The sequence below is a fragment of the Diabrotica undecimpunctata genome, chromosome 7 (assembly GCF_040954645.1).
Source record: "Diabrotica undecimpunctata isolate CICGRU chromosome 7, icDiaUnde3, whole genome shotgun sequence".
NCBI lineage: Eukaryota > Metazoa > Arthropoda > Insecta > Coleoptera > Chrysomelidae > Diabrotica > Diabrotica undecimpunctata.
Genome location: NC_092809.1, coordinates 97,023,835 through 97,051,616, shown reverse-complemented (window position 1 = coordinate 97,051,616; position 27,782 = coordinate 97,023,835). Strand labels below are relative to the sequence as shown.

The 27,782-nt window shown below is 31.7% G+C and overlaps 1 protein-coding gene across 1 annotated transcript; it reads right to left on the bottom strand.

Moving 5' to 3' along the window:
* Positions 1 to 2,032: 2,032 nt before the first annotated feature.
* LOC140445619 (alpha-tocopherol transfer protein-like) lies at positions 2,033 to 25,739 on the bottom strand. The gene is made up of 6 exons (XM_072537815.1): positions 25,318 to 25,739; positions 14,410 to 14,569; positions 13,787 to 14,030; positions 11,069 to 11,179; positions 4,202 to 4,304; positions 2,033 to 2,235 (listed from the first exon to the last, which is right to left on the bottom strand). The coding sequence occupies exons 1-6, from the start codon at positions 25,481 to 25,483 to the stop codon at positions 2,162 to 2,164; spliced, it is 858 nt and encodes a 285-aa protein (XP_072393916.1). The 5' UTR covers positions 25,484 to 25,739; the 3' UTR covers positions 2,033 to 2,161.
* Between the last annotated feature and the right edge of the window lie 2,043 nt (positions 25,740 to 27,782).

The window sequence follows — 27,782 nt, the reverse complement described above, 5'->3', positions numbered from 1 at the left end:
ATAGGTAAAAGAAGACAGTCGACGGAAAAATATGCCTCCAACTATATAAAAATGAAGAAATTAAATAAAGATATCCACCGGTCAATCCGAAAAGACGGAAAAGAAAACAATACAAGAGAAATAACTAAAATAATTCAAAAAAACAAAAGTTTAAAAGTTTTAGGGCGAAATACGAACACCAGGTAACAAAAATATGTACAAAATAAAAAACAAAGATATAAACAATACTATGGATTGAACCAAAATCCTTGAGGTTGTCGAATCCTTTTATCGTGAGATGGATGAGAGCACCAATGGAAGGCAAGATCAGCCCCTGCCCAAAATCACAAACCAGGGATCAGAATTTATGCCAGAAATATCTCTATACGAAATAAAAACGGCTATTTTATAAATAAAAAATAACAAATCCCCTGGCGATGGCGTAGTAGTGATCGAAGCGATCAAACTAGGTGAAAAGAAAATTATCCAGACTTTGGCCAAGCTCTTTACGGAATGCATCTACCAAGGAAAAACTTCTTTTCAATAGAACAATGCAGCCATTGTTTTATTACACAAGCAAGGAGATATAACAGATCTAAGGAGCTACCGTTCTATCAGTTTGCTTTCACACATATATAAACTTTTTCTAAAAATTATCAAAAAAAACTGACACTAAGTTGGACTTCTATCAGCCTAGAGACCAAGCTGGATTTAGATCGGGATCAGCAATTTTTGACTATTTATTTAAAAAGAAATATAGGATATGAAGTGATTATTATTTGTTGTGTGTGATGTGAGAGTGATATATATGTATGAGGCTCAAATTATCAATATCGGTTCTTTTATTATAAATAAAATATTATATATTTCAGAATTTAATTATAATTAGAAATATGCTTTATTGTCTCTGAAAAACTGTACAATTTTATGGACAAAGCTTACAAAAAGACAGAAAAATAACAATAACAATTACAATTTACTGCGTGCAATTGCAACTACATGAAATTGCATGATACAACCTTATGAGAAGTTAAAGTTGCTGCATATGATACCCAAATATAGATAAAAGGAACTTTAGTTATTTGTACATAACCGTACTGTAATTTTTAAGTTATTCATTAAGAAACTCTTCTACTGAATAATATGGTCTTTCAGATAGATAGGCTTTTGTCATTTTACGGAACTTGGGGAAAGATGCTGCAGATTTAAGTTGTAAAGGGATGGTTGTATATATTTTTTTGCAGAATACAATATAGATTTCCTTAGTGGACGAAATTGGTAAATTAACATCAAAGGTTAAATTTCTGTTGGAATAGTCATGACTAGGTCTTGCTGGAACAATATGTAGATGTTTACGAAATAAGCAAAGAATTTCTAAAATATATAAAGAGGGAGTAGCTTCTGCAATGTGTTGTTCTTCTGAGGCCAAACAGATACCGTATTGCCCTTTTTTGTAATTTAAAAATAACATCAGATTCAGCAACTGTACTATCATAGAACCCCAAAAAGGAGACCATATCGAAGATGAGACTCGAACAAACAAAAATTCCTATTATTGTTCTGAAGTTATTTTCTTTTATTAATTCCTATGTTATTTTAGAAGATGGTATATTGATTTTCTTCAAAACAGATATTATTGCATAGCAGCCTGCGGCTAGTTTTTTACTTAACAAATCGATATGAAGGGACCATTTAAGGTTGCTGTCTATAAAAATACCAAGAAATTTTACAGAATCAACGATATTGATCTGGCTCTTAAGGTGACATCTGGCAGCAAGGGTTGAAGATCTACTTTATAGGATAATGCTACTGTCTTATCCACGTAGCTTTTTAGTGGCAGTGTAAAAATTATTGTTCAACACAATATAAAATTTTGATTTTGCATACTTCAATATTCGGTTTCAAGATTTTAATAAAATATGTAAGAACTTGTGTATTATAAGTTAGTTTAGTTAATTAAAAATAACCCTTCTCTTAAATCTGTTGAAAGTTTAAAGATTAGTAACTAGATTTCCAGCTGTCTTTTACCTTTACTTTAATAATACAAATAACATACTTATAATTATAATAACTTCTTTATTAAAGAATATAACAGAAATAAATAAATAGTATAATATATACTACTCATTATATAAACATATAAAAATGAACAAATATTCATATAAAAAACTGAGATCCTTGTTCAATCCGATTTGCTCCAGGCCTCTAACGTATCAAACCTGTCCTGATATTGTTTTACCTTTTCTTTCCACATGTCTGCAAAAAACAACGGGTAATAAATATAAACTCATTAAAGAAATATTGGATAAAAGTTGGTGTATAACAGAATAAAACCATTGTGATATAGTATAGAGTTTTATTTAAGATTTTTAGCTGATATTTTAAGCAGGATCTAAGAGGCAAGTTCTGAATTATTATCTTTATCTTTTATTGCATATAAGTACATAGATAGATAAATAATTGACTAGGTTTTCAAGACCTTTGATTAGCAATAAGACGCTTCTATGATTTGTAACTGAATCTAAATCCAGAGATACTCGTACCATCTAGAATTTTTTTGTGTCTTGGCGAAAGTCCAAATCAACATAAAAAGAGAAAGGAACATAATGATTAAAAATAAATCTCATGGTATCTGGACACCCCCATTAGATATCAACCAATATCAGGCAAGTATCAATAATAAGCTACTACTACTGCATATGCTGCTGGATCAAAGAAGACAAATGAGAAGCGATAAAAATGCAGACAATTACATTCTAAGAGAAATAAATACAACTTTTTCGAAGGCAATCAAGAGAGGTTTAAGGGAATGTAAAACCGATAATATTACACGCGCTATAGAGAAAAATAAGTTCTACGTAGAAAGCTAACGAATGGAAAATGCGAAATTCATAAATTAAGAAACAAGCAAAATGAAATAATATCACGTAGAGGCGAGTTAAAACAGGTCGGTGAATTTTACGAGGAATTATATGGAAGTAGGCGAGAAAAGCAAACACGAATACAAACAGCCATTTCAAAGAAGATCGTGAATTAAGATTCCGAACTAATGTCAGAGATTAGATCCGACAAGCATTAAAAAAAATGAAAAATAAAAAAGCCCCAGGAGAGGATGGAATTGTAATAAAAAGTATCGTAAAAGGAGGAGATATGCTATTAAATAAATAAGGAAACTGTTTAATCTATGTTGGCAGCAAAGAGAGGTGCCCAAAGAATGGAACAATTCTATAACCCTCCTTTTGCATAAAAAAAGGAGACACAACGGGCCAAAAAAATTATAGACCTATTAGCCTATTAAACCACTTATACAAACTCTTTACCAAGATTGAAGAAAAATTTAGATTTCTACCAACCAAGAGGATAGCTAGAGCAGCTAAGAAGCTACTAATGATCACATCCATACAGTAAAGACACTCAATGAAAAATTTATAGAATATAACAAACTTCTTGTCCTTACTTTCATAGATTTTCATCTTTGTTCGACACAAATAGACAGCCTTATAGAGTAATGAAGGACAGCAGGATTGGCCATAGATATAGTGAACTTATTTACAATATTTACAAAAATGCCACTATGACTGTTAAGATACACGATAAAACCCGACCAATAAAAATAAAACGTGGGATAAGGCAAGGCCCAATTGACCATCTTAAAGGTATGCCTTTAAGATAGTCAAATGGGACCACAGAGAAGTAACAATAGACGGCGAAAAGCTTAACCATCTGCGTTTTACAGATGATTGCATTATCCTTATCACAGATAATTTAGAGGAAGCCACAGATGTGTTAAATTAATTGGACTTTATATGTTCGAAGATGTGCCTCAGAATGAACTTGACCAAAACTAAGTTTATGACAAGTATGGTCCCCAATAACCAACTATTCAAGACAAAGTGGTAGAACTGGTGGAGAAATATACGTATTTGGGTTATGAAATAAGAATCAGCAGGGATAACCAAATGTGCGAGATCCAAAGACGAATTACTTTAGCGTGGGCAGTTTTTGAGTAAAATGAGTATTATCTGTTATGACCTATGGAGCGGAAACTATGACTCTAACCAAGACTACGGCTTCGAAATTGAGAGTGGCATAGAGACGAATGGAACGGTCTATGCTGGGAGTCACGAGATGGTTTGTTACTCGCTATTTAAACCTTATTTAAGTTTCCATATCCAGTTAAGGTATAAACTGAATTTAGGAAAATCATGAAAATTATACCTACCAATGATTTCTTCTAAATGCCTTTCTTTGCCACCATAATCACAGGGAAGTAAGTCTTTTGGAACATGCTCGTAAAGACTATCATATGATTTATGTACCATAATCTAAAATAAAAAACATATTAAATTGTTTTTTGTTTGAAAATCAAATAAAATATAGTATGATCAAAGGACATTTCAACGAAGTTTACTAACATATTTCTAGAAGAATTAGGATTAGAAGATAAATCATTCATGTAAATCAAATTTCTTAGTGCCAAATATTTTTAAGGTAATCCAGTTAACCTAGAATGCTATGATTTTGACATTAATTCATAAAACTAACAATGTCTTGACGTTTATTGAAAAGTTTTGTAAAATAAATTGTTTAATAACTAAAGCCGACAGTTGTTTTAAGTGATTTTAAAAGCTCTACAATAAAGTTGGTTTTACGGAAAAAGAGCGAATGACTTTTAATGATGAGGAGCTACGGCGACAAAAAAACATCTTAAAGTGAAGTAGCTGCTGTAAATTACAATTAAACCTTAGATTTAATGCAAAGATTTGCAGAAGATCCACATACAGCAATATTTACATTATGTGTAAGTGTAAATTGCCAAAATTTAAAATATTGGAGCGAGGTGAATCCCCACTGGATACGTAAAAATCATACTCAAAGACCACAAAAATTAAATGTATGGTGGAGTATAGTGGGCACTCAGTTAACTGGACTGTTTTTTATAGAAGGAAATTTATATATATACACTCATGGACAAAAATATCGAATATTTTGGAATTTTCCAATTTTTTTTTGTAGTCACTATTATTACAAAATAATTTTAAATTATTGATAATACTCATAACGTTTATTCAGTGGTTAGTGTCATTCGTACATTTTATCATAAAAATCCTTCTTCACGTAAAGGAAAAGTCATACTAATTCGGTTATTTTTAGTTTAATTTATTAAGTTTAATTAAATATTGTTTTGATTTAACTAAGTTTAAAACATGTATCCCATCAATTCGGCACTGCGATGAAGTCAAAGTAGCACATATTGTAATTTTGTACGAGAAAGGATATGCACAAAAAGGTATCGCACGACGTCTTACCAGAACTGAATCTATAGTTTCAAATACTCTAAAAAGGTACCGCGAAACAGGAAATTTTGTACGAAGGTCTGGTCAAGGACTTAATTCTATTAAGTCCTTGACTTAATAGAATTAACGATTTCGTGTAGAATCTTAATTCTACACGAAATCGTTCATTAACATCGATGCACCTCAGAAATGAGCTATTAAATGTTAGACAAGTTAATGTGAGTTCACAAACAGCTAAACGAAGATCAAAAGAAGCAAACTTAAAGCCCAGACGCCCTGTCAAAGTTCCACGTCTTCTCCAAAATCATAATGCTCGTCGTTTGGAATTTGCAAGAACACATATTTAGTGGAATATCGACAACTGGAAAAACGTTCTTTCCACTGATGAGACTAGAATCCTATTATGGAAGCCAGATGGTCAAAACTATGTCTACAGAAGAGTTGGAGAACGATTCGCCAGCTGCAGTCTCGCCCAGACCGTTAGTTTTGGAGTTGATGGCATAATTCTTTGGGAAGGTATTAGTTGGGAGGTACATACCGCACTTGTGGAAGTGATTGGATGGATGACTGGTGATTCTTACGTTTAAAACACCCTGCAAGATCATGTTTTGTCATATGTTGGTTAAATTGGATATGAAACATTTACGTTAATGCACGATAATGCTCGACCACATGCCGCGGCTATAGTGAGTAATTACATATCTTGATGAGGTCCAAATTCGATGATTGGATTGGCCACCATCTAGCCCGGATTTAAATTCAATAGAGCACACGTGCGATCACCTGAAACGCAGCATATGACAAAGAAATCCAAATTCCAAATACGATACAGCAGCTTCGGCTTGCTACACAGGATGAATGGAATGCAATTTCCCAAGGATATGTCCAAAATTTACTTGCAAGTATGCTGAGAAAGATGCAAGCAGTATTAAGAGCTAAAAGGGGGGTCCTCGTTACTGATCATGCACTTCTTTCAGTTTAACCAGTTGTTTAAGCAATTTAAATTATCATTTAAGTTTAGAGTAAAATAACCTTATGTACCTAATATTAAACATTTATGTTTTGAAAAAACAAAAATTTGAAAATTCCAAAACATTCGATATTTTTCTCCATGAGAATATATATATATATATATATATATATATATATATATATATATACATATATATATATATATATATATATATATATATATATATATATATATATATATATATATATATATATATATATGCAGTCAGAAGGTTGGCCGAGATGTTAGAGAAACACTCTTTTGACTTTTTGTCAAGCTTTCGGAATTGTTTTATTTCTTTTTCAAGACAATGTAATATAGACAAAAAAATGTGTAAATATTTACAAAATATTACAATTCTTCAGTGCAACTTACTAGTCGTTGAGATTATTTACAATAAACTTTGACACTCAACATTAACAACACAATATAAAATATAATAATGGACAATACATTCTAAAAATTGTGGTGAGGATAGTAAAACTTAGTTTGTTTCATGACATCTTTTGATGGTGTGTTTTAACTCTGATACATAGAGAACAGAAAGACAAAAACAATATGATTAAAATGTAATTAATATTGGTTCTTGAAAATAAATACAATATTAATTACATTTTAATCATATTGTTTTTTTCTTTCTGTTCTCTATGTATCAGACTTAAAACACACCGTCAAAAGATGTCATGAAATCAACTAACTTTAACTATCCTGAGCAAAATTTTTAAAATGTATTGTCCATTATTATATTTTATATTTGTGTTGTTAATGTTGAGTATCAAAGTTTATTGTAAATAATCTCAACGGCTAGTAAGTTGCACTGACGAATTGTGATATTTTGTAAAGATTTACACATTGTTTTATCTATATTACATAATATATTACAGTGTGTTGAAAAATACATTTTGGAGACGGCTATCGCCGTATTCCCGTTCTCCTCCGCCAATCCTCCCGGTCCAAGTACCAAGAGTACCATTTTTTCTTCTTCCAGGGGACTTTTATCTGTAAATTTTTGGGGCCAACGTTCGTCAGGCATTCTCAATAGGTGTCCAAACCATTTTAAACCTCTTCTTTCTATTCTGTCAATGACCGTTTCTGTAGCATTCATGTTATTTCTTATAGATTCGTTGGTCTTCCTTTCCAGCCTTGATGTTCTAGCACTTCTTCTCAAATAATCCATTTCAACTGCTAACAATCTTTTCTTCAGGTCTGCATTAATTGTCCATACTTCAGAGCCATAACAAAGAACTGATTCAACCATCCTATTCTTTTTTTGTTCCTTTTGGAAATGTTGCGATCCCATCATAAGGAGTTCAGACATCCTTCAATTTCTTACAAGCTGCTCTTATCAATGAGTGAGCCTAAATATTTAAATTTTTTCACTTGGTTGATTTCCACGTCCTCGTCTATCAACACGTAAAACCTTGCATCTGAAATGATAACTACGTATTCTGTTTTCTTTATACCGACTTGTAACCCCCATTTTACATATTCTCTGTATAGACCCTTTATCTTAAATTCTAGATCATAAGAATCTTAAACAAGGACGACTCGGTCATCCGCAAAGTTCAGGGAGAACAGTACGTCGTTTCCTATGGGGATTCCCATTTCCTGGGAGTGGTTTTTCCAATTTTTGAGTGCTGCCTCAATATATAACTTAAACAGTAAGGGTGACATACTGCGTCCTTGTCTTAGTCCTTTAGTTACTTTTATTGACTCTGATAATCTATTTCCGATTTTTAGGTAAGTAGTGTTATTCCTGTAATGCCGAGTTGGTGTAAAGCTTGCCACAATTTAACTCTTGGAACTGTATCATACGCCTTTTCTAGGTCAATAAAGGCTAGATGTACTTTGGTACCAACCGCTATTCGTTTTTCTCTTAATTGAGGAGTATAAACAAGTTATCAGTGCAAGATCTTACAGGTTTAAATTCACTTTGGTCTTCGCTAATTAGATGCCATACATCATCTTGTATTCTTCCATTTATTATCTTTCCAAACAATCTCCCGAAAGTAGGTAGGACACTTAATCCTCTGTAGCAGGATCTTTTCGATTACCCTTTTTAAAGATGGATACTTGGTGAGCGGTTTTCCATTCAGATGGTACTTTAATTTGTTGGCAACATTGATTCATTAGAAAAGTTATTTATTCTATTAGGAGTGGACCTCGTGTTTTATGTAACTCTACAGCTATATTTTCAGATCCTGAAAATCGCCCGTTTTTCATTTTAATTAACGCAGTACGGACCTCGTTGTTAGTAGTATTAATATTACTATTTGTTTGTCTCCCCATACAGTATTCCTCTCCTATATATTCCTATCTGAACTCGGAGTAAATTTTTATAGTGATTTTCCCACTTTTCTATAGGAATTAAGTTGCTTAAGGAGTTATGGATGTTTTTCTTTAGATTAGTGGTAGTTCTCCATGCTTCCGTAGTCTGAGAACCACCAATTAAGTTTTCAACTTGGACACATTTTTATTTTTGCTGCTTTTATTTGATTGCGTACTTCTCCGTTTTTCCTTTAATATGTTATTCTATTGCTAGGTGTTTTATTTGTTAGCCATTTCTTATATATTTTTTTCTTGTATCATTTCTTTTACGTTTTCTGTCATCCATGATTGTTCGTGGGGTTTTTTGTCGTTGTTCTCTGTTCATAAAATTTTATAAGCAATTTTTTTTATTATCGTTTTCAGGTTATTGTGTTCTTGTTCTACATCCATATTTCTTTCCATCTCATTTAGTTAGAAAGAAATTTAATAAGCGAAAATTAGTTTCCTTTTTAATTAGATACGGTTTAAGCAAGACATAGCGTCAGTTCATTTTGGTGTAAATTTTAGGCGTTATTTTAGAAAAGTCATTTTTCGGACAATGCATTAGTAGATTAGGTAGTATTGAATGACTTACTTGTTCACCCGATTTGAATTCTTTTATTTTTAATTTGGCTTGTTCTGTTTAAAAATAAAACCACACTGTATTTAATTTAAACTTGTTACCCTATACCCTATATTTTAGCTTTTTGCTGTAAACCAAAAAATGTCTTTTTGTCTAGACTTATGTAAAATACAATTTGCAGGATCATAACTATAAATTAGGACCATCTTATTTCTAACAGTAACACTGTTGTTTTAATTTATACTAAATACTGCCTTTGGAAAAAACGGACATAAACACAATATTTAAAATTTAAATACATCGTAAATATGCCATTAAATCGGAAAAATATGTAGAAATATTTGATTGGCTAGAAAAAATATAACATGAAATGGCTGCTTGACCTTGATATTCTATGCATGGCGGAAATATATATTCATTCGACATCGTCCGTTTTGAAATTGAAATGGTTATTGTTTCGGCCCGAGTGTTGCATTTTTATAGATTAAAAATATTTTATATAATAAATTTTTATATAATAAAAATAATAAAATAATTATTTAAAGAGTCCGCTTTTAACTTTTAACATTTTATTTCTCTATACGTATAATTTAAAAATTATATGGTTTTGATATCTATTTACGAGGTTTGTTCAATTGGAATTCATCTTTGGTCCAGAAAAAAATTATTGGGAAATATATCTACAAACAATTATATATATATACAAGGATTTCCACAGTTTTCACTGTATTCCTTCACTCAACCGTTTTCTCCAATTTTTCCTGTTTAGCCAGTCCCCTTCCTGTAGGTTTCTTCTACTCATTGCTTCGTCCACCTCATCTCTGAAAGATCTTCGGGGTCTGCCTCTCTTTCTTCTTCCTATCGGGCTCCACTCTGTTATTCTATTTATCCACCGATTTTGGTCTGCTCTTCTGACATGTTCGTACCAGGTTAACCTCTTCTGTTCGATGTAGTCTATTATGTCGGAGTTCATGCCCATTCTCCTCTTAATCTCCATGGTATTTATCCTATCTCTTCTTGTTACTCTGCAGCTTCTCCTTAGAAATTCCATCTCTGTTGCTCTTATTTTGTTTTTTGTTTTTTGTTTTACAAATCTACATATCTACAAACAATTACCACTACAATTAAGTCACAAATCCCAGTATTGTACCGAATGATTTCTTGTGGCTGTCGCTTGAAAAATTTTTTATTACATTTTTTACTTCTTCGTCCGACTAAACACAATTATCATTTAACGCCTTTTTCAGTGATCCAAAGATGTGAAAATCGCAAGGCCCAAATCGGGACCATAACTTAGATGCTCTAATACCCTCCACACTTTTCGTTGTAGATTTTCTTTCAATACTTTAGCAACATAAGGCCGATCATTTTCGTACAGAAGAATAACGTTTTTATCTTATTGTTTGATGGAGCTTATCCAAAGTTTCATTATACAGGGTTTCGTTGAAATGCACTCTAGTTTCTATAAACTCTATGTTAAAAAAAATGGTAACATGACCTTGCCTGCAGAAAGTTGAATTATTTATATTGGAAATTAATATTTTGGGAGTTTTGGTCTGATTTAATACTTATATAGATGATTTTAAAAAGAGCTTCAATGAGACACTGCTTGGACATTAATTCTACAAAATAATTTTAGACAGTGATGCCCCTGCTTCATTTTTAACAATTACGTAACTGAAATATCACAAAAGCTATTACAAACTGTCTTTTATTTTAGTTTAAAAGTTTATTAATACAAGTTTTAGGGTTTAGAAAATATTACACACACGCAGACGAGGCACCATATGTTACGTACGTGATATATTATTTGTAAGTGACCTATACATCAAGACTCCATACAAGTTTTGTCGGATTGGTAACATTAGCATTATATTTAAAAATACTTACCCTATCTGCTATTTTCTTGTTAAGTAACTTTTTGGCTAATGATATGATTATGTTTATACACGATGGGGAATCCACAATATGTAACTGCTTTACTCTGTTTTTAAGTGAATTCTAAAATACAAAAAAAAAAGTTATAAAAAATAAACCATCATGACCACCAAAGTAGGTGGCACCTCTGTACGCTAACCACTGCAATGGTCAAGTTTTAGGAGACATTCGTTGGACTTTACGAGTTTGAATTTGTATCAGCCCGAGTGTCTTGAAGCAGGGGTACTAAAATTAGTCATAAGACTCTATTGACACCGATTCAAGCACAGAAAATTTAACGAATTTGTCCTCCTAGGCCATTATTTGGTCATTTAATTTATGTATATATATATATATATATATACATATATATATGTATATATAAAGCTCGATTTTAAAGATTAAAGAGTCAACATATATTAGTGTTTTAATCAGTAGGCCTTTTGACCGCAACCTCACAAATCTTTGGAAGGTATACTAAATATATAATATATATACTATAATATATATATATATATACATATATACATATATATATATATATATATACATATATACATATATATATATATATATATATATATATATATATATATATATATATATATATATATATATATATGTTGACATTTGTTTGTGTATCTGGTCCAAATGCTGCCTGTTCTTCTTTCAGCTTTAGTTTATAGCTCTTTCATGTATATAGTTCATAGTTAACTTGAACTCTTGCTCTTTAAGTTTTGCACTGAGTTTCTTCTCCTTTTTTATGTATTGGTACAATTAAGTTATTTGCTCATCCCTCGGGCATCTTTTAATATTTTCAAGCTTCTTTGCAAATTATCCACAGCCATTCCTTTTCCTTTCCTCTTAAATACTCTATTATTTCTGGAACAATTTCATCCTCTCCCCATGCTTTTTGATACAATATACACTGAGATGCAAAAAAACGCAACGGAAAAAATTTTGGTCAAATTCAAAGTACCTAATTCAGTTTTTATTTTTAGCCCTGTTTTGATGATTTTTTTAGCACACTGTGAAAAATTTATAAATTCTAATTTAGTATAGTTAGTTTTTTAATAAAATATTTTACTTATTATACGGGGTTAATCGAAAGATGGTTTTTTTATCCTAACTTTGAAACATCCTGTGAAATAATTCCGTTAGCAGATTTTCGTAAAACCTTGTTTTTCAGTTGTAACCATGTCTTCCAAGTATTATGTTTTTTGTTTCATGTGAAAATATGGATTGGTTTATTTTGAGGAGCAAAATGACTTTGTCACCCACAATTTATGACTTTTCCTATTATTGCCATTATCTTTTGTATTAATTTGTAATACGACGATGGGGGCTTTGGTGACTGATATCGAAGAAATATCATATCCACATCCGAGAAGCACTGGATGTCACACCGATATTACATTGCAGAGTGATGTCGCGCATTATCTTGCATTAATAGAAAATCATCGCCGATATATTGAGAAAAGGGTACTACGTGGTTCGCTAAAATTTCCTTAATATACCGGTGTGCAGTCAACGAACTCTCAATAAATACCAATTCAGTGTGCCCCTCTCAGAATATTCCTGCCCATACCATCACTAAACCCCATCCATGGCAAACGCGGGGACTGAAAGCGCACTCCGCAAATCTCGCTCCAGTTCGACGCCATACTCGTTCTCTCCCATCTGTTGAGTGAAAACAGTATCTCGACTAATCCATAAAAAGAATATTACTCCATTGTCCTAAATTCTAATGTAAATGTTCCCTGGAAAATTGTAGTTTAGCCACTCTGTGCTGTGGATGTAATTTATGCCCAGTTGCTGGTCTTTACAAACCAAATTCATGTAATCTTCGACGAACTGTAAATATACTTACATTATTGCCTCGAACCTCTTGAAGCTGATTTGCACTGCTGTTATTAAATGACGATCCCGCAAAGTGTTGACTCGTATAAAACGATCATCTAAAGCGGTAGTTTTGCACTTCCTGCCACTTCCCGCTTTACGCTTGTTTGTTCCAGTTCATATAAAACGTTCCACTACCCTTTGGATGGTAGAGCAATGAGTGTGTAGTACTCTAGCAACACGTTGATAATTTCGCCCATCTTTAACCAGAGCAACGGCTTTCGCAAAATCTTCAACACTCAGAACCATGATCAATCAGAGGTAAACAAAATGTAAGTGTCAATATGACATAATGATAAGCCACCAAAGTCACCTCGTCGTATTACAAAATATCTCCAAAATAATGATAAATAAAAAAGTCCTAAATTGTGAGTGACAATTCATTTGGCTCTAAAAAATGAACCAAGGCATATTTTGACATAAAACAAAAAACACAATGCTTAGGAGATATGGTTGCAATCTAAAAATAAGGTTTTACGAAAATTCGCAAACGGAATTATTCCACAGGATGTTTCAAAGTTAGGATAATAAAACCACGTTTTAATTAACCCCGTACAATATAGTACGGGGTACAAGTCAAATATAAAATTGTATCAAAAAACTGACTATACTAAATTAAAATTTATAAATTTATACACAGTGTGCTAAAAAAATCATTTTTCTCCGTTGCATTTTTTTGCATCTGAGTGTATTAATATTAAAAAAAAAGTAGTTTTAATTCCTAAAAAATTTATTAAGGTGTATTGGATAATGTATTAAACTAAAAACTATGAGAAGAATAAACTGACTTACCATTATATGTGCCATTTTTCGAACAGTAAAAATATCCATTTTAAAAACATGTCCCCAACTTAAGGCACTATAGTCACAAATAATAATTTCGCTAAGGCATAAGTCTTCCTGTATCCGTAGTTCATAAATATTCATTATATTGGCAAAATAAGAACTAGCCACAAAGTTTGACGTATTTGAGTCAAGTTTGACAATAGATATTCTGCACAAGTCATCTGTTAATTGTGGTAATGGACAATAACATCTATAAGTTAAAAGAAATTCGGTTTTATAAAGCTAGTAGATCTTTTTTTTTTTTTTAATTAAAAGTCAATTCTTTTTCTTACAAACGCTGTTTTTCACATACCTACATATTCATTATTAATATTATACTTTTACAAAAATACTTTTTAAAGAGCACTGTATTGTCATCATTTTTCTGTTAATCACAAACTGCTACTTACACAAAAAAATATATTAAAAAGAGCAAGTATTCTTGTTTAAAAAATTATAAAAAAAATTAACTAATTCATTGGTGAAATAAATTTCTAAATGATTTGTGAACTTAAACGACTGTCTTTTAATTTTTTCAGTATATCAAAAACTAACTATAGATTTTATTCTTTAGTTTTAAATAAACTTACCCCATAGTCCAAGACTTATCTATTTCTGATAGTCTAGGGTTAGAATCTTCATATATTTCAGGCACTTGTTTTCTTATTTTATAATAAGTACTGAGAACATCTTTAGTAGCTTCAATTTTGTATTTGCAGTTGGTAAGAAAAAATTCTATCATGTGATTCGCTAAAACAAAATAAAATAAATTTATAATCCAAAGCACGTACTTAGTTCCTTAGATAGAACTTGCTGGTCAAGACGAAATATATTTCTTCGTATCCCATTGATATACAAAAGGATATATTATTCGTTTCATCTTCACCAGCAAGTTCGATCTGACGAGGTAAAAATAGCGAAATGTGTATAATAGAATGGCAGGTAAATATTTCATACATGAAAATAAAACAGATAAAATAGTCACGAGTAAAAAAGAATCAATGATGGATATATGAGAGAGGCATTTTAGTGAACTACTGAATGAGCAAAATACAGATGAGAATGTAAGTTTCCTTGCACAGGATGATGGTATAATAATGAAACTTCCTAGTAAAAAAGAAATTAAAAATATAATCAATGAGTTCAAAAATAACAAAAGAGCGGGAAAAAACGAAATAACTGCAGAAATGCTAAAGAATGGAGGGGAAAAACTGCAAAGAAGGATGTATAGTCTTATCGAGAGGATATGAGAAGAGAAAATTATGCCCAAAGATTGGCCCAAAAAATTTAATAAACCAAAACTAAAGCTTTATTATACCCGATACACAAAAAGAGCGATAAATTATTTTTCTTGTAGTGTCTATGTTTTTCTTATGTTGGCGACCATCATGGCAATCTGTATTTTGCAAACTGCGACTCTGAAAAGATTTGTGGTTTTGTGGTTGTTGTGTAGAACCACGTAGGCAGATTTTTCAGCCAGGAAATGCTTTGCCTACCTGGTCCGCGTTTTGGTTCTACTTTTCCTTAAAGAATTAATTGCAGCAACTCATATCTTTGACCGAGGTATTCAATTTTGACTTTTTGGGGATAAATTGGCATGTGGAAATTACAGAGGTATAACTCTGCTGGATTCTTGTTACATGATATTAGCCAGAAGAGAGACTTAACAGATTTGCTGATGATAAACTAGGTGAGTATCAGGTCGATTTTAGAGATAATAGATCAGTGACAGATCAGATGTTTACACTAAAAGAAAACCAGATTACCTGCTATGGATATAAGCTAACCCTTTATGTATTGTTTATAGATTTTAAACAAGCGTATGATAGGATAAGAAGGAATAAAATTTTTGTAGCATTGAGCTCCTCGGGCATACCCGCAAAACTGGTTAGGTTAGTCAGAATGACTCTGAATAGCACATGAAATTGATCGGATGAGTTTAAAGTAAATAGAAGTCTTAGACAAGGAGATCAGTTATCCACGGTGCTTTTTAATTTGGTATTAGATACAATAATCAGAAATAGCCAAAACGACCGGAACCATTGTAAACAATGAACTTCAATGTTTGGCATTTTCTGATGTTCGTGCTATTCTAACAAAAAAAGAAAATAATTACAAAATATTATAAAAAGATTAAAAAAGAAGGCAAAATATTTTGTTCTAGCAATAAACCAGGAAAATTCAAAGTCCGTGATACACGGAAATACAGAGCAAAAAGAAGAGGGTCAGCTTACTTTCATATCTAATGAATCAAGGAAATATAATTTTGAGAGGAAGTCAATTTTACTTATCTGGGGGTTATAATACAAGAGAACGGTCAGGAAGAATGGGAACTGAATGCCAGATTGGCAAAGGGAAATAAAATGATAGGAAGCCTAAGACCACTGATAAAATCTAAATATGTATCGAAAAAAACAAACTTAAGAATAATAAAACAGCAACAATGCCCACAGTGAAGTATGGTAGTGAAGTATGGACCATGAAAAAAGCAAATACGGAGAAATTGGAAAGATGAAAAAGGAAAATGCGCAGAGCTATATATGAAGGCAAAAACACTTTGGAAAGTTGGGTGCAACGAACAAATAGGTAGCTAGAGGAACTGTATAACGAACCAAGCATAAGTCGCATTATAAAAGTATAGAGAGTGAGATGAATGGGGCACGTGATGAGAATGGAAAGGAAAAGGATGCCAAAGATGATTCTAAAACGGGTCCCAATCACGAAAAGAAGGAAAGAACAACCCAGACAAAGATGGTTTGACAACAAAACAGGAAAACCTCAGATAAAAGCGAATTCATGGTTAGGAAGAAAGAGCACCAAACATGCGTGAATGGAGCCGAATAGTGAGTTAATTTAGTAGGCAAGGAGTATGATTGGACAAGAAGACATCCTGTTGAGCGTTGTAAATAAAAAAAAATTGCTGGAAGATTCGTATAAAAATTATATTTTTGTTATTTTATTGGTATTATTTTAAAGTAAACAATATTTAAGGTAAAAAAAAGTTAAAAAAATATCTCGGACAAGAACGTTCTCTGTTATTATAAGATAAATAATAACTACAAAAAGTTTAATTTTAAATAACAACAGTTATAATTTATTACATAATAAAATTATAATAATAACATTTTACTATATGAATATTATTAAGCTAAGGTTAATAACAAAGTCAGTATTAAAAAATCAGACATTTTTTTATTTAATGTTTGTTAACAAATTCTTGGCTGTGAAAAAATAATAACTTTTCATTATTTAATTAAACAGTATGCGGAAGAAGGTTGATTTACATATTTTAATGAAGAAGTTCAGTACGACATTAGAATACTAATATGAGAACTTAATAGAACAAAATCCAACAGCAACACAACCAACAACATTAAGCTGGACAGATTGGGTAAAGGTAACAAGAAAAAGAGTAAGTAGATGGGAAACTAAGAATAAATATAGTCAGTCATACATGGAGAAAGGAGTTGAATAAACAAATAATAAAATGATGATTATTAGTTCGCTGTCAAGAAAGTCCAGAATGAACAGGAATTGAATTAGCTGTACTTGTCTTGATTGCTTCTGTTGTGGTGTAACAGCTTATTTTCTTTTGCTGTAGTTCGGTAACTAAGACGCGATGCTTTAATTCTGCGCCAAGTTGTTGTCTTTCTTCCCGGAAACTGTGACACAATTCTTGCCCATTTTCGCATCTTCAAAAGGATTCTCTTCTAATCTCTCCAAAATCGTACGATCTTCATGAGCAGTAGATATTTTTGGTCTTCTAGAATCTTGCTTTCTTTCGAGAGTTTCTTGTTCTCTCCATCTTTTATTAATATTAAAAAATGTTGTTCTGCTTACGTTAAAATGGTTCGCTACGGCAGGTAATGACTAACCATCTTCTAATTTCGTTACAATTCTTGCTTTTACTTATTTGCTAGCATGTGGAGCCATTTTTTGAGGCTGAATAGAATAAGTTTTCTGGCAAATTTTAAGATTTGGTAGTGACAATGACAGTATGTAAATATTAAGTATTTATCCTTTAAAATATTGCTCAAATTTCTACAAAATACGTTTAAGATTCCTATCAGTTTTATTAGGAATCAGCTGTACATCACAAATTCAACCATTTTACATTATTAGCTCTTAATTCAATTTTTTGTAGTAATAATATATGATTTCAAAGCGTACCAATTAAAAAAATAGCGTAAAGAATTCGTGGATAATTGGTCTTTAAAACACTTGCTCTATTTCGAGAAAAATCGCGCGTGTTTTAAAGACCTCAATATCCACATATACTTTAATATACTATTTTAGACTGTATAACCATGTAAAACAAAATATACTGGGTGCCACACTACACAAATTCACTATGACGACTAATTGCGCCACTATATAAACAAACAAGTTATGCAAAAATAAATTATATTAATAGAAAATTATCATTTTTTGGAAGATTTTAAATTTTTCACAACGTATGGTTACATCACACAGATAATCTTATCTCTTTTGAATATTTCGAATTTAAATAACCTTGAACAAATATCTTAAACTACTATGTTATATGAAACTTTTTAAGGTTAAATCATCATTATACTGCAACTTTGGTTTTTTAAACAATTATTATTGTCACAATACAGTAAAAGATAATACTGTATTCTAAAGTATTTGATAGTGTTTTGTTTCATTTTTTTGGTGAATTTTTTTAAAACAACGAAAAATCCGAAACTTTTGTTCGGATATTTAATTTTATTTGGCTATAAGTCTATAGTCGCTACAGTGTTTCAATAGTTTTATTTTGGTAAAGTTATGAATTCAGCCTTCAACCAGTCATCTCCATTCGTTATGGTCTGTAGCCATTCTTCTCCACTATCGACTACAAAGGAGATTTCATCAGTGAGAAGCGTCATCATCCACATCATCCTCCCACCGTTTTCTCTGTCTTCCAAGAGGTGTCTTCCCCTGCATTCTTGCATTCAACAGTTTTTTTGGAAACCTGTTTTCTTCCATCCTAAATACATGGCCTGCCCATTGAAGACGCTATTAATTACATATAATTGAAAAGCTTAATCAATATTTTAATGTTTTGTTCGTTAAGTAGTTTTAACATATCTGCTGGAATGTTATCAGGGCCGACTGTTTTTCTTGATCTTTGCCAACTTTATAGCATGCAGTCAGCGGCGGATCCAGCATTGTTAAGAGGCTATAGAGGACGCAGTTCAACCCGGAAGACTGTTAAGTTCATAACCGCCAAAGCAGGTGGCACCTCTGTGCGCTAACCACTACAGTGTTTAAGTTTTAGGAGACATTCTTTCGACTCTCCGAGTTTAAATTTTTATCAGTCCAAGTGTCTGATGAGGCAGGGACATGCCGAAATGAGTTAAAACTCTTTATTGATACCGATTCGATTCACAATAAAATTCAATTTGTTTTGATTATTTTTTGTAGTGACTTCTTTTCTTGTACACTTAATTGGTAGGTACTGGTAATGGATCGGAAATAGTTAATAACTATACATTCTGTCAATTTCTTGCACATTGTAACCTGTTGCCAAGAGCATCGACATTTGGCAAGTTTTTGGCAGAACGCTGAGAGGTTTTAAAAGCTGGACTTCACATATGGCATTGGTATCCATGGGATACGGAAGAATGTCTGCACACATTCTTTGGTTTTGACTGATCCGTTTGCATTTTTCGGTGTCCATGGGTAATACATATGAAACTAAATCATTATCTCGCACTATATATTTATGTACAGTTGAAAGTGTATGGTGAAAAACACTTTGATCTAATATTGCTATTGAATATAATTGATATAGGGTTTTGATTTCTATGAGTCCATTAAATCTAAGGGCAAAATAATAGAACTATGTAAAATTTACAGGCGGGAGAATGTGATAATATTTAAAATATCAGTTAAAAAATTTTTCTAAAAGTACGTAGCTTTCCAATAAAGACAAATAAATCCAGTGTTTGGAATTGTGCTTGGTAAAAAGAGATGTCGTCACTAATATTCATAAGTGTAGTTTCGATATATTTTAATTCTTAATTAAAGGTTTCTTCGTCTACTTGCAATTTTTGGATAGTAGAGTTTGTATGACTGAAGTAGTAACAGATATTTGATTATTTAAGAGTTTTTCAATTTGAGCTTGATCAGTGTATATCCTAGTTATATATTTATTAAAGTATTCACCTTCGTCGGAAGCGTCTAAATTTTCACTAATAGATTTCCATATTTTTCCAATACTGTTGATTAAACCGCGTTTTACGAGTTTATTGTAAGGTACTGTGCCTGAAATTGTTTCTTTACATTTTAAGTTAAAAAATAAAACATCTCATAAAACCATACAGTTAAAACGGTATTGCAATGTGAATAAAATCGGTCACTTTTTTTCAAAAATGACAGATTTAAAAAAAGTTTAATAATTTATTGAACTAATGAATAATAATATTTATTTTTTAACTTAGCAGCACAGCCTTAGACTCTTAGGATTATTTTCCTACACTCAGTTAAGAACTAACAGCTGTTCCTGTTGTCTTATTGAACTACATAATTACCTTTGGATGTTGTTTATAAGGAATATTCATTCCTTATATCGGAAGTATACATTTTTTATTAAAATATATCAACAATAACGGACTTTGTATCACGTTTAATAAATAATTTTTTGACGTTTAAATTAATTGATAAATATATTTGTTTTATGCATTTAAATTGTTCGTGGAAAGGGGGTCAAATAACAATAAATAACCTTTATATAAAAATATAAGATATTTTTATACCAATGTCAACGGACACTTTTTATTATCCGCGTTCAATAGTAAATATACAGTTTCAAATTTCATTATCACATGTTTGTCAAAACAAAATATTAATGATCTAAAATGCCCGGATTGTGCAAATATACAGATATATATATATATATATATATATATATATATATATATATATATATATATATATATATATTATATATATATATATATATCAACATTTTGTTAAAGACATAATACGGTTTAAAAGTGAAACTTTTGACAAAATATTCATGATCTAAAATGCCCGGATTGTGCAAATATACAGATATATATATATATATATATATATATATATATATATATATATATATATATATATATATCAACATTTTGTTAAAGCCATAATACGGTTTAAAAGTGAAACTTTTGACTTACAAGCATTTAAAAATTCGGTGCTAACAAGTATACATAAACGTCACAATTAAAATAATAGTAAAAGCATAGGACAGACCCACTAAGTTACTATATGTAAAATGTATTTAAATTTAATATGTTGTTTATTGATGATAGTTGATCGTTTAAACAATCAGTTATTTTAACATCATTTCTGAGACTACCTTTTTGTGTGTTTTCAAATTAAATTAAAATATATCTTGTTTAAGTTTTTGACATCTTTTTTATCATTTATTGCGTTATTATTCTTTTGGATTTGTATAGACTCTAGAAGATTCCTCTACTTCCTGTTATGTTCATTTTTTAGGATCTTGGTTTTGTCAAAATCAAATTTATGTTTCTTTTCGTTTTCATGCTTTGTGAGGGCGGTTGAGTTTTTTTTTGTTGTATTTGTGGGAACGTATTCTTGAGTTAAGTAGCTGACTGGTTTGTCCAATATATATTCCATCACAATTCGAGCAGGGAATTTCATACACAACATGCGTTTTTTTTTAATAGAGGGGTTTTTGTTTTTAGTCTTGTAAAATTCTTTTTCAAAAGATTGTGCTTCTTCTTGAAAAAGACATGGATTTCCTGCCGAAACATCGAAAAGAAATATTAAAATGTCTTAGTATCAAAACAATTTTTACAGCACCTACTGAATTTTATAAACAGCTTGAAAGAGACGAAAAAATATGTGTCCAATAGAAGATTAAAGCTAATATAAGAGTGAAAGGCTTGAAGGGTTGGGTTCGTAGCATTTAGAAACGAAACAAGCAAGTTTTACGAAAAGATCAACGGTACACACACAATAAAAGAATATTGAAAGATCATGGGATGGCCTAAAAAACGGTAGTCGGTATCTAACAATGAGGCTAAACCTTTATACCACTATCGCAGCATTAGGAGTATATTAGGGTAATTATATGCTTCAACCGCCTATTCTTACCCCTGGTTGGGTTACCCAAGGTACTAATTTTATTTAGGCTGAGTCGGCCTAGTTTCTAAAATCTAGATGTTTTCACCGGTGCTGGGAATCGCTCCCTGGCCTTGCGTGATAGTCAGACACTCTACCGCCTGAGCTATCCGGTCCCAATCTAAACCAAAAAGCAAAATTGATAAACTCTATACAACAGACAGAAAAACTTCGATTCAAAAGCGTCTTGCTTCCATTAACTTGAAATATGTGTTATCAGTATGTACCCAACTGGAAATAAATGTATTATCGGAAATAAATCCGATAAAAACTGTTTGAAGTGCAGACAAATTATAATATTACAATTTGAGGTATACTCCAAAGATAAGTTAATAAAAACAATGAAACGAATTGACGCATAAGATTTTTCAAGTATAAAATTTTGTAATAGGTAATATAAGAATTATAATAAAAGTCGAGGACGTATGCAAATTACAACCAATCGAAAACATTTTATAAAAATTATTTTATCAACAGAGGCAACTGGTGAACATCAAAACCATCACATTGGTTGTACAAAATTCTAGACAATTTTATAAACGAGGGAAAATGAGACTAGATTATTAGTAATGAAAAAGAAAAATAAATATATGTAGACGGTTGCGTTTGGATTTAATTCGAGTCTCTTACCATTCTCTTACAGTTTAAGAAGACTAAAGCCAAAGCCAAACGCACCGGCAGGCGTTGAAAAATGAGCTAATGGAAAGTGATAAATTTTAAAGATCTTATGAGGTTGAAAATCGAGTTATGAAAATCGGGCACTGTTTATTTATTAAACACTTTTATAGAAACTAAGTTTGCTACTAACTGTGGCAAAATTCAAAAAATTGCATAAGGAAGCTGCACTCTTAACCTTTAAAATGTATTTTGATTTTTGTCAATAGGATAATCTGATCAAACGATATCGAATTTTTATCGTCGCATTGATATAATACAAATTTTATTTAAATTTGCGATTTTTGACACAACGGTTTATTTTACCGAAAAAAAGTTAATTAAATTTGTTAGTAATTAAATAAAATAAATTAATTTATTTATAACAAAACTAAAGCATTAGTGACCTTACACTAATAATAGCAAAACTAAAACAAAGACTGTCAATAATTCCAAAACCTGTTAGAGATAAATTAAATTACCAATTAGAGCGCCTTCAAGAGAATCAGACTAGAGGAAGAAATAAATAAAAAACCAGAGAATCCAGTCAAACAGGATATAGACGAAGAGTGGCAGACCATACAGACAGTCATGTTGGAAGCAGCGGAAAAGTGTATAAGAAGAAAGCATATAAAAAGACGGCAAGACTGGTTCTATGAAAATGTAGGAATGCTTCGGCAAGGAGAAACAGGGCAAAAGAACAAAGAAATGAAGAAAATACCCAAAATGCGATTGAAAACTATGTTGCAAGAAGAAGGGAAGTAAAAAGAATTTATAGAAAAAAGAAAACGAGAACAGCTAGAAAAGCAATTGAAAGGAAGAATCCTACATAAACAACCAGGTGAAGAATTTCTACCAAGAAGTTAAGAAATCCGGAGAAACTACAAAGAATAATCCACAGTATTGCAGAAACAAAGAAGGTTTACTTCTAGGTGAGAAATATGACAACAAAGTGATTGGAGAATACCAGGGAGGTTTTAGACTAGAAAGAACCACTACTGATCAAATAAGTATGTAGAAATGAATACAAAATAATAGCTACGAACAAAACTAGCTACTATAAGGCTAGTGAGAATGAAGCTTAGGAACACGATAGATAGGGTAACAATAGAAGGAAGCTTTTCAAGACAGTTCACAGTGAATAGAAATTTAAAACAAGGGGATCCGTTATCAACGAATTTATTTAACCTAGTATTAGAACAAATCGTAAGAAGATAAAATATGAGCACAAACATGACTATTTTTTGAATAACAAGATGATGATGTGGTGATATTAGCGAGAACAAAAAACCATTTAGAAAAAGTTTTCAAGAAATTTGAAGCAGAAGGGAAGAGATACGGATTAATATTAAACCAAACAAAAACGCAATATATGGGAATGAGAGGAGACATAACAAATATATCAAAATGAAAGGAGCAGAGACTGTCTATAGTTTTGAAAAAGTGTCAGAATTTGAATACTTAGGAGTAACCATAACGAACACGGAAAAAGAAGAAAAGGAGTTAGACAAACGATTACTGAAGGGAAGCAGAGCGATAGGGTCACTAAATTCATTACTGAAAGCAAAAAATGTGTCAAAAACAGCGAAACTGCGAGTCTACGTGACAATAATCAGACCCACAGTGATGTATGCCAGTGAAACGTGGATTATGAACCAGCAGGAAGAAAAGAAAGAAGAGATCTGGGAAAGAAAGGTGCTCAGAAAAATCTTCGGAGGAATAAAAAGGACAGAGAATATTTGGAGAAGACGAACAAATAAAGAAATAATGAGGATGTATGGAAAACTTGATGTTGGAGAAATGAGGAAAAAAGAAGAGAACATCCAAAAAAGAAATGGCTGGAAACATTAAAGCGAGACTTGTCAGAAATAGACGTGAGAAATTGGAGAGAGAAAGCAAGGGACCGAAAAAATGGAGGGAAATAATCAAGGCCTGTTCGCTGTTATATATAAAAAAAATTCAAAAAATTTGGGACAACTATTCTTCTTATAATCGTAATTCTGCATATGAAAAAATAATACGGTAATGCCATTGAATAAAAATAACTTTTTTATATTATTAAACAAGACTAAGGTATTTCTACTAACAAAAATGAAGGTATTCACGAAATTTGAAGAAAACTAAAAATATTTCGAAAAAAAAAACGGGTTTAGTTATAGGAAAAGCTCACGAGACAAATCTAAATATGAGAAAATATACAGGGCATCTAATTTAAAAAGTCGTATGGTTGCTTTACCACATAGTTATTAATCACCCTGTAGATTTATGTATATTATCCAAGCCTGGAGAATATCGCTACCTAAATTTTTTCTAAATAATTGTTTTAGATATTCTGTATCATAATTGAATTATTGACCAATGGCGCACTAAAATCTCACCCTGTACATATATAAAAAGTAGAGATTGAAAAACTAAGAAAAATCAAAATACAGAAAAGATAAAAATATGTTATAGTTGTAAAGCAATAATGTCTGGAAAACAGTATAATATTGGAGAATATTGGCTTAAGACTCTTTAGACTGTCATTTATAGTTATTTACATCAGATCTTACTTTCTAGACAATTATTATGTATGTTCTAATGTATGAATCGTAATTAATGACCGGCTTTTTTGCTCTAACTATGAACATAATACCAAAATTTAGCTACTTAGAAATCGCGAAAACAAAATAATACTAAAACAAATTTTTGTAGATACTTACTTGGCATTTCCGGAAAATTTTGTTTCTTTATCCATTCTTGAACATCTTTTAAAATTTCACAGACATCGGACTCAGACTTTCCCCAATATTTTCTAACTCCTTCTTTATTTATCAGTAACAACGGTTGTGGATCCAGATTCTCGGCGTTTATTATTTTGGACTTCATGATTTAGAATTAAAGGTCGTGAAATCAAGGTTATGATTCAATTGGTTAAGTACAATTTAATGCAATGATCTTATACGCGGTATATCCTACAATTTCTGTTGAACTAGGTGACCGTGTTTCGAACAAAATCTTTAAAGTATTGCTTAAGACACGACACAAAGATTGAAAACGAAATCAGGTATAAAGTGCGCGATAAAAAAATTGTAACTGGCTTTTATTCTCTATCAACACTTTCTTTTTATCTGCACGTTAGATATGGCAACTAAACTTATATATTATATACTAATAATATAATCATTTTAATAATATCAGATAAGTTGTTTACTAATATCCTGAGAAAATAATAAATCTTTCCATTTGAATATTTTACTTAAAGTTCAGTTAATTAAAGTGTTATTAAAATTAGTAGGGTTTTAAATAATACTTACATTAAAAAAAAACTAATTTAAATTTATAAACAAATTACAGGATGGGACGTTGAAAAATAACATGATTAATAAATATCATTGCTTAGAAAACAATAATTAATTTTTAAGAAGTGTTTTTTTTATTTCGCTTTATTTGTGTCGACAGCGTAGGTCACTGACACAGGCACAATTTTATTACATTACATTATAAGAATATACAGTAACATTACAATCGATAAAGAAATACATTAAATAATATGGGTACAATTATTTTTTATCAAATTCTCAACTACATTTCTTCTTCTAAATTTTCTGGCAAAGCCTGATTTCATAGAGGAAATTAATAAGGTTTTGAAACTGATCTGGCGAGCTGAGAATATTTTGTAAGTTTTGACTCAAAAGATTCTTTTTTCTGTTGTTGTTGAAATAGAGACAGTCTACGAGAATATGTTTAATAGATAGAATATTACCACAGTGTGTACATGTAGGTGGATCTTGGGAAGTCATTAAATGTTTATGAGTTAGTCTTGTATGGCCGATTCTAAGTCGGCGAATTAAGATTATGTTTTTTCGTGTCATGGAAAGAAACTCAAGCTTTTTAACGGTGGTATGGATATCACGAAGCTTGGAAGGGATTTAATTTTAGTGATCTTGCCAAGACATTTGGATAATATTTTTAAAATACGACTGTAAATCTGTATGTAAGTATGTTTTCAGTCTCCATATTAGAAGATGCGGCTTTTTTTGCAAAGAGGTCGGCTACTTCGTTATTACTAAGTTATTCCTACATGAGACGGTATACAGATCATATGGTTATGGATACTCCCAGTGAGATTAAACTATCGAAAGATTTTTGAATAGCTTGAATCAAAGGATGTGCCGTGTACATACTTTTGAAAGAGTAGTGTTGTGAATTTATTAAAAGGTTCAATATTTATAACACTTACGGATTTAATTTATTTCTTTATTTATATTAACTTATCTGACAATAATTTATTATATCCGTACGTAACAAATTCGCGAGCGCGGGTGTTGAGAATTAACTGTCCCTTCCAAATAAAATGTCCTTTATATATGCCATTGCCTTTACGCTAGAATCATCGAACAGCCTTCTCGATTAGCGGCGAAATTATAACGGTAAGGCAAACGGGTATTTTTACATCGGCTCGACCGTTTCTGGAAGGTCCCTTCAGGTAAATTTCTGCCGGCTAATAGAATACTCTCGTAAAATCTAAAACAGAACAGCATTAGTCATAATATGTACGGTTATTTTAGGCCAGCATAATTATCGTAACATTGCCCCCCTCTTAAAAGATGGTTCCTCCTGGAACCTTGTCGGGACTGGAACCGGAACTGTATGCTGGTATCGGCAACTGGACCCTCTTTTACAACTTCCAGTTGTATAAAAATGACAAGGGACGGTTTTCTCTCCGCACCAGTAACTATGCGGATTGCAACAGACTAACACCTGGACTTCGGTGTCTTTAAAGATCTCCTCCACCATATTTCGGATAACCCTCCAATCTAATTGGCGGCACTCCAACTTTGGCATGGCTAACTTTTGCACGTCGGACTCTAGTACGTGCTCTCTCAATTGAAGTAAGGCTTCCCACACATCTCGGTAGGTAGGTTGGTCACGGGCAGTGTCTTTTGTTACCAGGTAGAAAAGGTAACGTGATGCATCTTGGAGTTTCAAGGTTTTACCGGGAGCTGGCACCTGGCATTGAAGTTCTGCAACTCGACCAAACTTCCTTCGAAAGACGGATGCCAACCCTGGTGCGTCTTTGATACTGGCCGGGATGGTAAGGGCCAGCGAGTAGTCATCGGGGAGCGCGAGTAGATCTTGCTTTTCTTCAGTGGTAACACCATGTCTTGCTTTACCGGTACCTCCA

What these genes read in the sequence shown, in the direction of transcription:
- LOC140445619 (XM_072537815.1), bottom strand. Translation starts at nt 25,483, where the DNA reads ATGAAGTCCAAAATAATAAACGCCGAGAATCTGGATCCACAACCGTTG. An exon ending in GATAAGTCTTGGACTATGGG is followed by an intron (nt 14,031 to 14,409) that starts GTAAGTTTATTT and finishes TTTAACTTATAG; the next exon opens with ATGTTATTGTCCATTACCAC. An exon ending in GCATTTAGAAGAAATCATTG is followed by an intron (nt 2,236 to 4,201) that starts GTAGGTATAATT and finishes TGTTTTTTGCAG; the next exon opens with ACATGTGGAAAGAAAAGGTA.